General features: G+C 42.8%; 1 protein-coding gene across 21 annotated transcripts in view; it reads right to left on the bottom strand.

Annotated features, from left to right (window-relative positions):
- The window catches only part of ADGRL3 (adhesion G protein-coupled receptor L3), a 1249649-nt gene that overhangs the window by 914846 nt on the left and 318834 nt on the right, over positions 1-15969 (bottom strand). For all 21 annotated transcript variants that reach the window (XR_013217764.1, XM_077272336.1, XM_077272380.1 and 18 more), the window contains one exon: positions 511-724. Coding sequence is in view for 20 of the 21 variants with exons in the window: in XM_077272336.1 (XP_077128451.1) it covers positions 511-724 (214 nt within the window). In the remaining variant the exon portion in view is untranslated. The remainder of the gene's footprint in view (positions 1-510; positions 725-15969) is intronic.

The following is a 15969-nucleotide window of genomic DNA, read 5'->3' as shown; positions in this document are numbered from 1 at the left end:
TCAGTATACGGACCACCAGTATATCATCCAATTTTTCAGGATACATTACAATTCTGTAACTTAGGAAACTGTAAAGAGTCTTGTAAAAGATTAATAGCTGCTCAGTAAAAAAACAGACAGCACAAGGATGACAAGTGAGAAAAAATTGTTCCACTTTTGTGGATGAGAATGGGACCAAAATTTTATGTGCTAGTGTGAGCGAGGCCCTAAAAAAGACAAAAGACAAAAAAGAAACACAGAAAAATATGCATGTATAAATGTTGGAATTCCCATGTTGGAAAGTTCCCTGATACCAATAGGATATGCCATCAATTTATGATCAGTGTGCGGTCTAAATTCTGAAACTTAGCCACAGATATTCTCTCCAGTGAATTCCACTGCAAATTTGCGTAGGCTTTTTTCTACTGGAACTTCAGTAGTGTGAACATTCCCTTATAGCCAAGAAGAGCCAACAGTAAGTTTAGAGATAGTGAACCATAAAGCTGTACCAAAACTAAAGCCAGAAAATACCTCTGTGACATTATCTTGTAGGCATCTGGTAGATAACATCGAATGTTCTCCATCTGAGCTGGATCTGAGTCACAGATTTTATCATCTGTTCTTCCATAGTTGGCACTTTCAATCATGATAACATCAGTTCCTGGACAGCGCAGCTCTATAGGGTAGCTTTCACATGACAACTCTCTTCGAACAACTGCCATGGGTATTGGAGCTCTACTGAAAGCTAAAAAAAGAAAAAAAAAACACTATTAACAACATAGATGAGGAAGAAGCCGCCAATTCTTGGTAAGACACAAACAGTTAATCACTGCTCACCCGTTCCTGAGGTTGGATTGCACGGAACAGTTAGATCATACCGTGAATTTCACAAAGCAAGCGAGGCTCCAGCTTGACTTTCTCTACTCAAACATTTCTAGCATTACGTTTCTTCATATCAGGAGATATATATAAAAATATATAAAAATTATTGATCCTGCAATTTTCACACTGGCCCCTGAGACGTTTCTTGACTCATACTTACTTCCTGTCCTTACAGAATGAGTTTTCAGCATGTTCATTATCATCAGAGGCAGGATTACAATGAGAGGTAACACCTCTATACACAGCTGATAAGACAGGATCTATCACAATAGGTGATGTCCCACCCGACCCTGCTCCTCCTTCCTACACTATAAACTTTTCCACATGCTCATTAGACATTTCAATACAAAAGATAGGATCGGGATCCAACCACTGTGGCTATGTGCATGTGTAAATTACTGAACCAAAAGGAAGCATGGGTGTTAAAAAACGCCATCCTGCATGGGAATTGCAGATGTTTTTATTTTAAATTCAAATTGTGGTACGTAAAAAAAAAAATTAAATATTTAAAAAAAAAAATACATTTAATACAAAATCATGATTTAATCAATAGGTCATTTTCTTATGCCTTTAAATCCTATATACTTCATTAATCAGTCTCATTAAAGGGGTCATTCACCTGTGGTTCTCAGCCTGGACGGTCGCATCTTGGCACCATCAAGGTTGAAAACTATTAATCCCCAGACATGGATTACGGCGTGAGATAAAACGTCAGACAGGTGAGGGATAATGCTGTTTTTTATTTTTGTTTTATTACAGGAGTCAAGACATGTTCATGACAGCGTGGCAAACACTGGATGTTTGGGCCCCTTATTCAAGTGAATGGGGTCCGGGTACTATTCTGGTACCCGAACTTTTTGTAACTGTTTGGCTGAACCTGCCCGACCCGAATATCCAGGTGTCTGTCCATCTCTAGTGTTGACGCTTTTATACTTCTCTGGAAAATATTTTTTTCCAGATATCCCAAACAGTCTGAAGGGGGCTTCATCAGAAAAATAACGTTACCCCAGTCCTCTGCAGTTCAATCCCTGTACTTCCTGCAAAGTTATTTTTCTGATGAAGCCTCCTTCAGATTATTTGAGACATCTTGGAAAAATGATTGTCAAGAGAAGAAAAGGTGAACTGTGTCATACCAACAGTAAGCATCATGAGACGGGAGAAGGGAGTGGGTTCACAATTTTGACTAAGGACAATGCCATGAATAGAAATGGTTTCTAAATATCCTCTAAGAACAAATTCTCTCAAAAATCCAAGAGAAATTTGGTGATGAAAAATGCTTCTTCCAGCACGAACAAGGCAAAAGTGATAACTGAGTGGCTTGGTGAACAAAATATTGGATACATGGCCAGGAATCTCCCCAGGCCTCAATCCCACTGAGAACCTGTGGTCACTCCTCAAAAAGCAGCTGGACAAACAAAAACACAGAAATTGCAATAACCTACAAGCATTGATTAGGTAAGAATATGTTGCATTAGTCAGGATTTGGCCCAGGAGCTGATACCCAACATGCCAGGGAGAATTACACAAGTCTTGAAGAATACAGGACAACACTGTAGATATTGAGTCTTTGCATAAACTTGAGGTATTTTTTAATAAAAGTATAAAATCTTATGAAATGCTTATAATTATACTTCAGTAACCATAGAAACATCTGTCTACAAGATCTAAAAACACTGATGCTGATAACTTTGTAAAAAAAAAAAAAATTTGTGTCAGTCTCAAAACAATTGGCCATGACTATACAGTGTGTGTTGTAAAAACTATGCCTCCTAGAATGAATGAAAATCGGCATGCAAATTCTCTATAAATATCTTTCAAGCAAGGCAGAGTGAAAGATTTCAGCTCTGAAGCCTGTAGAATTGTGGATCGAGCTTAAGTTTGTATTCATGCCATGCAGGCTATACTCACACGTTTTTGTAGCATTTTTTTTTTTTTTTTTTGGGAGGGGGGGGGGGAGGTTTATCTGTGCAATGAAAAACCTGCTTTTTACTGTACCAGCAAAAAGCTATGAGATTTCAGAAAACTCATGCACACGCTTGTTTTTTTTTCCTGACTGAATTTGAAAAATGGTGCATATTTTTAGTTCTGCAGTATGTCAATTTCTTTAGAAGTTTTACAGTGTTTTTTGCACAAGTGAAAAGAACGGAAAACGCATAAAAATTCTGCAGAAAACGCATATAACAATTTAACTGCATTTTTTGCTGAATAAAACTACTCGACTGTAAGCCAACTCGAGTATAAGCCGAGGCACCTAATTTTGCTACGGAAAACTGAGTAAGCTTATTGACTTGAGTATAAGCCGGGTATGCATTGTCCCTTCATCCCTGTCCTGCTCTGTTTGGCTCCCCCTGTCCTGTCCTGCTCTGTATGGCTCACTCTGTTGTATGCATGGCTCCCCCGATCCCCTCGTTGTATGCATGGCTCTCCCCTGTCCCATCTTGTATGCATGGCTCGACTCCCCCGTCCCATCCTTGTATGCATGGCTCCCCCGTCCCATCCTTGTATGCATGGCTCCCCCGTCCCATCCTTGTATGCATGGCTCGACTCCCCCGTCCCATCCTTGTATGCATGGCTCCCCCGTCCCATCCTTGTATGCATGGCTCCCCCGTCCCATCCTTGTATGCATGGCTCCCCCGATCCCCTCGTTGTATGCATGGCTCTCCCCTGTCCCATCTTGTATGCATGGCTCGACTTCCCCGTCCCATCCTTGTATGCATGGCTCCCCCGTCCCATCCTTGTATGCATGGCTCCCCCGTCCCATCCTTGTATGCATGGCTCCCCCGTCCCATCCTTGTATGCATGGCTCCCCCGTCCCATCCTTGTATGCATGGCTCCCCCCATCCCATCCTTGTATGCATGGCTCCCCCCGTCCCATCCTTGTATGCATGGCTCCCCCGTCCCATCCTTGTATGCATGGCTCCCCCGATCCCATCCTTATATGCATGGCTCCCCCGTCCCATCATTGTATGCATGGCCCTCCCTGTCCAATCCTTATATGCATGGCTCCCCCCGTCCCATCCTTGTATGCATGGCTCCCCCTGTCCCATCCTTGTATGCATGGCTCCCCCGTCCCATCCTTATATGCATGGCTCCCCCTATCCCATCCTTGTATGAATGGCTGCCCCCGTCCCATCCTTGTATGCATGGCTCCCCCGTCCCATCCTTGTATGCATGGCTCCCCCCGTCCCATCCTTATATGCATGGCTCCTCCCGTCCCATCCTTATATGCATGGCTCCCCCCGTCCCATCCATGTATGCATGGCTCCCCCCGTCCCATCCTTGTATGCATGGCTCCCCCCGTCCCATCCTTGTATGCATGGCTCCCCCTATCCCATCTTTGTACGAATGGCTCCCCCATCCCATCCTTGTATGCATGGCTCCCCCTATCCCATCTTTGTACGAATGGCTCCCCCATCCCATCCTTGTATGCATGGTTCCCCCCGTCCCATCCTTGTATGCATGGCTCCCCCTATCCCATCCTTGTATGAATGGCTCCCCCCGTCCCATCCTTATATGCATGGCTCCCCCGTCCCATCCTTGTATGAATGGCTCCCCCGTCCCATCCTTGTATGCATGGCTCCCCCCATCCCATCCTTGTATGAATGGCTCCCTCGTCCCATCCTTTTATGCATGGCTCCCCTGTCCCATCCTTGTATGCATGGCTCCCCGTCCCATCCTTGTATGCATGGCTCCCCGTCCCATCCTTGTATGCATGGCTCGGCTCCCCTGTCCCATCCTTGTATGCATGGATCCCCCTGTTAGGGCTAGCGGAACGCACCAAATAATTAGAGAAAAGGAATAAGGTGCGTTCGCAGCCCGGGGTCCACCGTGCAGAGATGGAACCTGCTGCTAAGCAATGATGGACTATATGGCGGTACAATGAGGATACACACATGGGTTAGCTTCACCCTGTGTGAAATAAGCGAACCCTGTTGCGTCACAGGGCCGCAGTACCGCATGTAACAGAAATAATAATATAGTAGCACGAGAGTGCATGCAGTGCCGCACTGGTGGACTCCACTAACCACCCAGACTTGGGTTTGGAAAGCGCTGTGATAGCGCACGGCGCCGCACTGGCGGTCACAGCAATAGACGATGTTTGTGTACTTGTGTTGGTAACAAGTCGGGCGCTAGATTACAATCATCCTCCTTACGCGAGCATTCAAAAACAAGGGAGAGGATGATTAAAGAGCGACTTTCACTCACAACACACACACGTAAACAAGTGTATACGAGCACAAGGCCGTGCGGCCATGTGAACCTTTTATAGCTGCAGCAAGTTCAGGACCTTCCTAGAGGACCAATGAGAACTGCTACAGTAACTGAGCAACTTCAGGACCTTCCTAGAGGACCAATAGGAGCTACTGCAGTACCAGAGCATGTGACCCCAGACCTCCACTGAGAGGTCTTCCTTTGGGCATGCTCAGAAGGGGAAAAGCAGGACTTAGTCCCAGAGACATCTGCTCGCCGCTGATCAGCACAGGCTACAGTGGCAGAGCCTGGAAAGGCAGCAGTAACCCTTTGCACAGAATCAGACTAAGGGCTCATTTCCACATGCGAGGCACAAGTCCGTATCTCGCATGTGGAAACCAAGCTCTGGCGCCGGCACTTTGGAGCGGAGCTGTGCAGCTCCATGTGTTCCTATGCGGCCGCACGCTCCGCTCTGGAGTGCCGGCTCCACAGCTTGGTTTCCACATGCGAGATACGGACGTGTGCCACTGAGCAGGCTCCATTGCGGCTGATGCAGAATGAGAGACCGCAGCAGACATGGTACCGATCATTAAGGTAATGAATATGCGCTCCATGCCTATGGGAGTAGAGATGCATGCATATTCATTACCTTAATGAGCGGTACCACGTCACCGCTCAGCACAGGGACAACGGAGATGGGGGGACGTTCAGCGATGGCGCGAGGAGGGTGAGTATGATGTTACACCCGCCGACTCCTGCTGCTGCTCCCCTCTCCCCCCGGCTTTCTTGACCATGACTTGTGTATAAGCTGAGTGGGGTGTTTTCAGCACAAAAAATCTCAGCTTATACATGAGTATATACGGAAAGTTTATTAAGCATGCAATATGAACAAATTACACACATAAACGGCTCCAAAAAAATGCAGTTAACAAACACAGCAAAACCTGCATTTTGATGGCACAATTTTTACTGCCAAGAGCAGACTTTGGCTGCAGAAAAAAAATGCTGCGTGGGAACATAGCCTCAGAGCTTCATTGAATTTTGACTTTGCTTCTCAGTCCATTTTTTGTGTTACATTTAAAATAAAGACTCACCTTTTTAATTTAAATTATGGCATTTACTGATAAAAAAAAGTGAATATTTAATATTTTTGAAGATAAAAATATCCAAAAGACATATAAACATAGTTATAGGGGTTTTCCCATCATATAAAGATCAATAACCGGTAGGCTCTACTAACATATACAACCAAAGTAATGTACAACGCACTCAGAGAAACACCACTCAAAAGCATATAAAATGTAAATTTTTATTAAGAATTAAATGTAAAAAAGACATGAACCAGAAAGTAAATGGGACATGTAAGAGGATTCAAAAGAAGGGGATCAAATAAAAAAAAGGTGGGAGGGGTTCTTCACAAAATGTAAAGGGTAGCAAGGTAGTCTATATCAGACAAAGCAGTGAATACTAATGAACTTCCATTATTCACGTAAGAATTTGCATGTAAGGCACGATACCGTAAATCATAGTACAGACTATTATGACAGTATAGTAACAAAAATAATCAGTCCGCATATATGTACTGTATATCATGCAGTATAATATTGGAAGACAAGAAAAAAAAAGGCTTAATTAGTCCATACCTAACATAAAGGTAGTATAGAGCTTAGCCATAATTAAGTGAAGGGACCCCAAATACAGCCACCAATGCCACAACGCACGTTTCGCTTTTACGCTTTCTCAAGGGGAGTGCGTCCCACATGTGAGGACCTTAACAAAAAATACTTACTTTACCACGTAGGCTGAACTAAAGCTATCTTTTGGCTTTTTTTATCTACATAGGGTGATTGAATAACTGGTACAGATATTAGAAGACTAGTTTTAAATGTTATGGGATCTCCAGGCTTGTGTTGTCCTCAGGACCCTTTTCCTGACTCTCATCTAATGACAGTTACCATATACAGTGCAAAATAATAGCACCGCACATTCAATTCCAATTGAAAACAAGAACAAAATATCAATTTTAAACCTGATAATTAAGAAAAAGGAATAATTGGCTGGTTCATTTACAAACTGCAATATTTACAGTATAAACTAAAATTTGCTTACTGACTTAGCTTTTCTATGAATCACTGAACTATTTAGCTGTATAACCTTTATTTCTGACATCTGTCTTACATCTGTGCGGCATTTGACATCTGTGAACTACATTCCACAGTTCTTTTACATTCTTCGGTTTTCTATCAACAACAGCATTTTTGATGTCACTCCACAAATTCTCAAACGGATTGAGGTCTGGGGATTGAGATGTCCCCTTCATGATATCTTGTTGGTCTAGACCCAGAATGTTGCCCGCTTGCTAGTGTTTTGGGGGTTGTTGACCTACTGAAATACCCATTTCAAGTACATTTCTTCAGCATAAGGCAACATGGCCTGTTATATTATTTTGATATACATTCAAGCAGGTCCATGGTACCTCTTATGTAAATAATATATACAAATGGGCCCAACTGCATAGTATGAGAAACATCCCCAAACTATTATGCTTGAACCTCCATGTTTTAGAGTCTTCACAGTGTACTGTGGCTTGAATTAAGTGTTTATGGGTCGTCTCACAAGCTGTCACCTGTGGTCTTTAGACCCCATAAAAACAGTCTGGCTCTCATCTGTCCATAGGATGTTGCAATATTTCTCTTTAGTCCAGTCAATGTGTTCTTTGACAAACTGTAACCTTTTCAACACGTCTTTTTTTCAACTACGGTGTTTTACGAGGGTTTCTTGCATATAATTTGGCTTCATGTAGGCCTCTTCTGATGGTTGCAGGACTCACAGGTAAATGAAGATCTTCTTTAATTCATTTCATAAAACGTACTTTGGGTTTTGTTTGCCATTTTAAAGCATTGGAAATATTTTTAGCTGAGTATCCAGTTATCTTCTGCACTTCTTTATATGTTTTCCCCTGTACAATCAGCTTCTTCAAAGTTCTTTCTGCTTCGGTACAATGTCTGGAATGAACCGTTTTACTCACTGAGCAAGGGCTAAAACCATCAGGTGCAACATTTGCTGCCCTCCTTCTTTAAATAAGAGCCATCATTCAAACCTGATTCTTCACAGAATGAATGACCTCACTAATTGAACTCTGCACTGCTATTAATTAGAACACCCCCTTTCACTAAAAGAGTATATTACAGCCAATTAGCAGCATGCATGTCATAACTGTTTATTCTGTTGGTTGCCCATTACTCCCGTACACCTAGTCATTAATTTTTTTCCCCAAGTTGTATGATCTTTTCTGCCAAAAATGGAAATTAATCACATTAGTGATGTTAGACTGTTATTATTTGGCACATAATTGTATACTGTATCTGTGATTGGGGAATATAATAATTTCTGTGGGTTCAAGCGCCAGGATTTTCAGCATTTGAGAAAACACAGAAATGTAATATCGACCTAAATTATGGATAGTTAATTTTTACGTGTCTTGGATGGTGAACATATGATCAGAAATATGGCGGTTATATTAATCCACCAGGAGGTTCGTTTGAGAAAGTATGACATAAATTAGAAGTATGCCTTTGCACACATCTTTCCATGCATACAATTAGCCATCATTCTCTCACTTGACCAGAAGGATGTGTGAGGGTTACAGATGAGGCTGTTTTATTATATCTCATCAAGAAAACCTCATTGTCAGATTCAGGATTTACAATATACTTGTAGATCTGTCCAAATTTCCGTGGTGATCTCCTCCGCCAAAAGGTCTCACAGAATCTATACATACAATAGTTCTGTATTTTAACTTTTTCTTTTTGTACTGTTTTTTTCCTTGTGTTTTTATATCTCCTTTTTGTTATTTTTTACTTCTTTTGCATTTTAAAACTAAAATTGTATACGTTGTTCTGTGCTGTGCTAAAAGTACACACAAACCTAAAAAGGGAAAGCATAGCCTGGTTGAGTTAAAGGGAATCTGTCACCTACTTTTTCGTATTTAAGCTTCTGCCACCGTCATCAGGGGCTTATCTACAGCATTCTGTAATGCTGTAGATAAGCCCCCGATGTAACCTGAAAGATAAGAAAAACAAGTTAGATTATACTTACATGGGGGGGCGGTACGGGTCGGTCCGGTCTGATGGGCGTCGCGGTCTGGGTCCGGCGCCTCCCATCTTCATGCGATGACATCCTCTTCCTTGCTTCCTGTCGCGGCTCCTGCGCAGGCGCACTTTATCTGCCCTGTTGAGGGCAGAGCAAAGTACTGCAGTGCGCAGGCGCCGGGCTTCTCGGACCTTTCCCGGCGCCTGCACACTGCAGTACTTTCATTTGCCCTCAACAGGGCAGATAAAGTATGCCTGCGCAGGTGCTGCGACAGGAAGCAAGGAAGAGGACGTCATTAAATGAAGAAGGGAGGCGCCGGACCCAGACCTGTGACACCCATCGGACCCGGACCGCACCGGACCGCCCCCTCAGGTGAGTATAATATAACTTGTTTTTCTTATCTTTCAGGTTACACCGGGGGCATATCTACAGCATTACAGAATGCTGTAGATAAGCCCTTAAAGGCAGTGGCTACAGCTTATATACGAAAAAGTAGGTAACAGATTCTCTTTAACCTACAGGTTTATCTCACAATATTAGAATATCATCAAGAAGTTAATTTATTTCAGTGCATCAATACCAAAAGTGAAACTCATATATTAGATAGAGTCATTACAAACAGAGTGATCTATTTGAAGTGTTTATTTCTGTTAATGCTGATTATTATGGCTACAGCCAATGAAAACCAAAAAGTAATTATCTCAGTACATTAGAATGCTTTATAACACCAGCTTGAAAAAATGATTTTAAAATCTGAAATGTTGGCCCACTGAAATGTATGTTCAGTATATGCACTCAATACTTGGTTGGGGCTCCTTTTGTATCAATTACTGCATCAATGTGGCATGGCATGGAGGCAATCTGCCTGTGGTACTGCTGAGGTGTTATGGAAGCCCAAGTTGCTTTGATAGCATCATTCAGATGGTCTGCATTGTGGCATCTGGTGTCTCTTATCTTCCTCTTGACAATACCTAATAAATTCTCTCTCACGCTGCTAGCAGGTATCTCACCGAGGTCACCGCAGTTCAGCCAGGCTGGGAACGGAGCCTCAGTGACCGTGGGTATCCTCGATGACATCACCTCCAGTCACTGAGGTTGCGCTCACAGCAATTCATTCTCCAGCCGTTCTCAGCCTGGACAGTCACATTTTGGCACTGTTCAGGTTGAAAACTATTTAGCCCCCAGACATGGATTACGGCGCGGGACAGAACGACGGACAGGTATGGTATATTGTTGTTTTATTATTTTTGGTTTATTACATGAGATCGAGGGCTTCGATGGAATTAGGCAAGGTCGTAAGTATGGTTTAATTAAGATTATTAAAGGAGTTTGTGTCTTTCTTTCAAATAAATGACTTTATTCTTGCTGTGTCTTTCTTTGCAATACAACTGTAGGATAAGTAATGGATAGTTGTCTTATAGACGCCTCTCCATTACTAAGCCGTGGGCTTAATGTCATCGGACAATACAAAGGTGACATGAACCCCACAAATATTAACCCCACTTGCCACCGCTACAGGGCAGGTGGGAAGAGCTGGGCAAAGAACCAGAATTGGCGCATCTAATAGATGTGCCTTTTCTGTAGCTGAGGGCTGCTATTTTTAGGCTGGGGGGCCAATATCCATGGCCCCTTCCCAGCCTCGGAATATCAGCCCCCAGCTGTCTACTTTAGCAAGGCTGGTTGTCGAAAATGGGGGGGAACCCCACGCTGTTTTTTAAATAATTTTTTTAAAGAATTAAAAAATACGGCATGGGGACCCCTCTATTCTTGATAACTAGCCCTGCTGAAGCTGACAGCTGAGGGTTACAGCCCCCAGCTGTGAGTTTTGCCTAGCTTGTTAACAAAAATACAGGGAAAATCATGCCGTTTTTTTTTATTATTTATTTACAGGGCAGGAGCTGCTGATGAACACTCACATCCGCCGCTCCTGCTCTCACTTTTATTAACGGCAGCAAGTGTCGGATGATGGGAGCGGTTGTCCCATCAGCTGACACCAGTGACCAGAGGTAAACTTTATACTTTTGATCACAGCTGAGCGCTCACGATGTCTTTTGACATCCCCGCGCGTGGGGATGATTTCACGGCCGATCAGAAGCGGTGTTTGCCACACTTTCTTGCACATTACAGTGGAGAAAACACTGGATGTTCGGGCCCCCCATTCAAGTGAATGGGGTCGGGGGTTCGGGTACTGTTGTGGTACCCGAACCCAAACTTTTTGTAAATGTTCGTCCAAACCCGAACATCCAGGTGTCTGCCCATCTCTAATTGAGACATATCCTCTAGTTCACAGCTCTTAATCAGACATTTTTCCACAGGATTGGGAGAAGAAGGCAGGGGCTCATCTCTCATTGTTTGAGTATTTAATCAATCTGCATAGTTCGTCCTTTTCTGTTTTGCAAGTCAACAAACTAGCTGGACTTATACAATGGATAATCAACATATTAGCAAACATCTATTGTTCAATTACCCTATGTCTCTGTCCCCCAAAGATTGTAGACAATAAGCTGCAGCAAACAATAACTCAAGAGTCAAGATTCAAACAATAGGCTATGTCTCTAGGCCTACTGAAATAATATGTCTGGATAATTAAGATTAAAGGGAACCTGTCACCAGGTTAGGCTGATATGAGATACGGCCATCACCTTTCAGGGCTGATATACAGTATTCTATAATGCTGTGTATCTGCCCCTAACCCGACCTTTAAGAGATGAAAAATAACTTATTATACTCACCTGCAGGGCAGTCCGGTCTGATGGGCATCGCTGGCCTTGGTCCGTCGCCTCCCTTCTTGCGATGCCGCCCTTCTGCTTGCTTTGTGTGGATGACGCGTCTCCTCGGCACCATGCTCTTGCGCAGGTGCACTTCTCTGCCCTGTCGAGGGCAGAGAAAAGTATTGCAGTGCACAGGTGCCGGAAAAGGTCAAAGAGCCCCGGTAAATGCGCACTGCAGTACTTTGCTCTGCCCTCGACAGGGCATGGAAGTACGCCTGCGCAGGAGTGCTGTGCCAAGAAGACTGTGTGGATGAAGAAGGGATGCGTCATCCACATGAAGCAAGCAGGAGGTCAGGGATCGTAAGAAAATAGGAGGAGCTGAACCAAGACCAGCCACGCCGATCGGACCGGACCGCCCTGCAGGTGAGTATAATAAAAGTTATTTTTCTTCTCTTGCAGGGCGGGCTGGGGGTAGATATACAGCATTATTGAATGATGTATGTATATCAGCCCTGAAAGGTGATGGCTGTATCTCTTATTGGCCAAAACTGCTGATAGGTTCACTTTAAATCCTGTTGTATCTGTTAGAACTTGGAGAATGTCTTAAAAAGCTTCCAAGGTACAATGAGTAGAATGATTGTTCTTATTGGCATATGATATTGAGGAAATGCAATGGAAAAAGCGGTTTGTGAAGGAGCAAAAGCCAAAGGTTATATTATATACTAGGGGAACACAACCCACGACTGCACTGCTCTTAGTTGTGGCCTGCGCAGTGCTGATCAGAAACAGCTGATTGCAAACCTGTGGTATCAGCTGTGACTTGTGTCACTGCCTGAAGATCATTGTTGGCCGGCAGCTACTGTACTGCTCAGTAATAAATCAGCGCTCTCCATCCCTGTAGAGGGGAGCGCACATTGGCAATTACAGGTTCCTATAAGTGGCAGAGACTCTGTGTCGGGACCAGTATTAACTATTGAGTGCTTTCCCTGGTAGTAATATAAATCGCTCACTGGTTATGGAGAGGCTCCTATCACAGTGACATGACTGCACGTTGTGATAAGAGCATCATCCGATTGCCATCCACTACATGCTGCTCAGCTGCTGCTGTAGAGGAGAAGGGATATTCCTCCTCTACTTGCATAATGTACTGTTCTTCTTCATTTTGGCACAATGAAAGTGTTTAGTTTCCTCCCTCCAAAGTACAATTAAACTGGCGACTGTGTATCTAAAAAAAAAAAATGCCAATCTACTACATGGAAGCCAATCAGCTTATATTTATTGGCCTATTCCCGACATGTTGATTTTCCGTTTTTGCACTTTCATTTTCTTCTCATTTCCTTCCAAGGGCCATAACTTTCTTAAATTTTCCACAGCTGTGTGAGGGCTTTTTTGTACGACAAATTGTAACACCATTCATTTTATCAAGTGATGTACTGGAAAAAATTTGCTTGTGTCGCCATTTTCTGAAGACCATAACAGTTTTGGTTGATGGCGCTGCGCCGCTGTGTGAGGGCTTGGATTATGCAGTCTGAGCAGACAGTCTGAGCTTTATTGTTATTGTCAATTTCAGGGTAAATATAATGTTTTGACTGCTTCATATGGTAATATTTTGGGATGTCGCAGCTAGACATCAGACTTTCCTGTGTGTTTATATTTATTTTAAAGGAGGAAAAAAGGTGATTCAAACTTTAATATTTTTTTATATACAGCTCTCACAAAAATGAAGAGACCACCACATCAAAACCCTGTCATGGGCAGCCCAATCTCCAGACCTGAACCCCATTGAAAACCTCTGGAATGTAATCAAGAGGAAGATGGATAGTCACAAGCCATCAAACAAAGAAGAACTGCTTAAATTTTTGCACCAGAAGCAGTGTGAAAGACTGGTGGAAGTCATGGCAAGACGCATGAAATCTGTGATTAAAACTCATGGTTATTCCACAAAATATTAATTTCTGAACTCTTCCTGAGTTAAAACATTAGTATTGTTGTTTCTGAATGATTATTAACTTGTTTTCTTTGCATTATTTGAGGTCTGAAAGCACTGGGGTTTTTTAAAAAATTTTGACCATTTTTCTTTGTCAGAAAAAAAAATACAAAATTTATTGCTTGGAAATTCGGAGACATGTTGTCAGACATTTATAGAATTAAAGAACAATTTACATTTTACTCAAAAATATACCTATAACAGAAAAATCAGACAAATTGAACATTTTGCAGTGGTCTCTTAATTTTTGCCAGAGCTGTATGCTTCATGTGTCTGATGTGTGTGTGTGTGTGTGATGAGCGTGCTACACTATAGAGCACTAGAGTAACAGTGTTTTAAATTTCTAACTTTCACCATCCACTACTGCTTCTAATAAGAGACTATGATCACTTTATAGACAATCATCTTGGCTATCTCATGCATTAATTTGACTATTTAGCATATGATTAATTATACAGATTCCTATCATGTCACTGCATTGTTACTGTTTTGCTCCTGGTGATGGAAAAATATTTTTCTTCCTGAATACTACAAAATACAACCTGTTCTCACATTCCTTAATAGTTCAGTATGCTATTATGTTGAATCCCAAGCAAAAGGTCACTAGTTCGAATCAAGGACCAGCCACAAAGAAGATTTCCCAAGAAAAGAGAAACAGCATCATCCAGCTCATCGATTGGGGTCTCTCGGCCAAGAGAATTGCCAAACTGCATCATGTGAGTGACATGACGAATTCGAAATTAAGTCTGTCTAACCATTTAAAGCCAAGAGGTGGACATCCAGGTAAAATATCGGAGTCAACAAGTCAGCTCATCACAAGGTATATCAGTCCTGGTGTGAAAGGACAGTAGAGGTGGCTTGTATGCTTTGTAATAGTGAGATCACAGACGTCCATGCAAGCACCATGCAACACACTTTACACAAGTCTAGAATTGTGACTTGGGAAAAAAGGTGAACAAGCCTTGACTTCAATATTGTCATACGAAGTGCCGGCTCAAGTTTGCAAAAGAGTGAGAAAAGTGGATAGTAGAAATTGGAAACAGGTGATTTTGAGCAATGAGATAAAAGTCAATAGACTAGGCTCTGATGGGTGCAAATGGAAGAAACTAGGGAAAAAGGGGCTAATGGATATAGAAATTGAAGGAACTGTGAAGTTAGGTGGAGGATGCCTGATGATATGGGATTGTTTTGCCTTGTTGGATACTTGACCAAGATCCATGGTGGTCTCAATGCTGAGCTGTATGTGAGTATCCTACAAGATGAGTTACTTCATATACTCAAGTATGGGTATGAAAATAATGACTTAGTGTTCCAGCCGGACAATGACCCCAAAGCATACATCGAGATTGACGAAGAAAAGGTTCAATGACAAGGAAGCAGAGGTGCTGGATTGGCCTCCACAGTCCCCAGATCTCAATTGAATAAAACACTTGTGGGTAGAGTTGAAAAAAAAACTAAAACTGTATACATGACCAATAGGAATGAGCGAGCATTAAAATACCCGGGTGCTCGTTGTTCGAACCGAGTTATTCCTAATATTCACATGCTCGTTTCGAGTAATAAGTTTAATGGGAGTCAACGTAAAAGCTGAGCTTTTTTGTGGCAGACCCTACAAGGAGGTCTGGGGGGCAGTGAAAATGTTCAAATGGATGGAAATAGTGCTGAATGGAAGGAGAACAGCATGGCTAAGACATCTGGAATCATCTCTGACTCCCAACTTGCTGTTGAGAACAACTGTGTCACTTTTACTCCGCTTTAAGGAGTGACAATAAAATATTTCAAACCGACAAGAAATTGGTCTGGGGAAGTGAGAGCTGAACCCTGGGCTTGGACAAGGAATTGGAAGTGCCTGATGATGGTAAATCAGAATGTGCAAGAATAGGTGCAGGGCAAGAGGCATCTGCACCAGTGTTTTGGACAGGGGACTGGGAAGCACCTAGTACATTGGAAGAGGCTGTAGTGTCACCCGATGGCACCAATCGTGGACCCAGAAGTTCGGACAACCCAGTCGGGTGCTTAGATGTGCCTGACCATGCTGGTGGTGGTTAGATTCTTAGTGGCTAGGCACCTGCTGATCTTTGCATGGTACAGGTTGCAAATGGCCATTTTGTTTGTTTCAGAATTCTC

Source organism: Ranitomeya variabilis, chromosome 1 (assembly GCF_051348905.1).
Source record: "Ranitomeya variabilis isolate aRanVar5 chromosome 1, aRanVar5.hap1, whole genome shotgun sequence".
Lineage (NCBI taxonomy): Eukaryota > Metazoa > Chordata > Amphibia > Anura > Dendrobatidae > Ranitomeya > Ranitomeya variabilis.
Note: the sequence above shows the minus strand (reverse complement) of the source record. Positions and strands in the feature narration are given on the sequence as shown.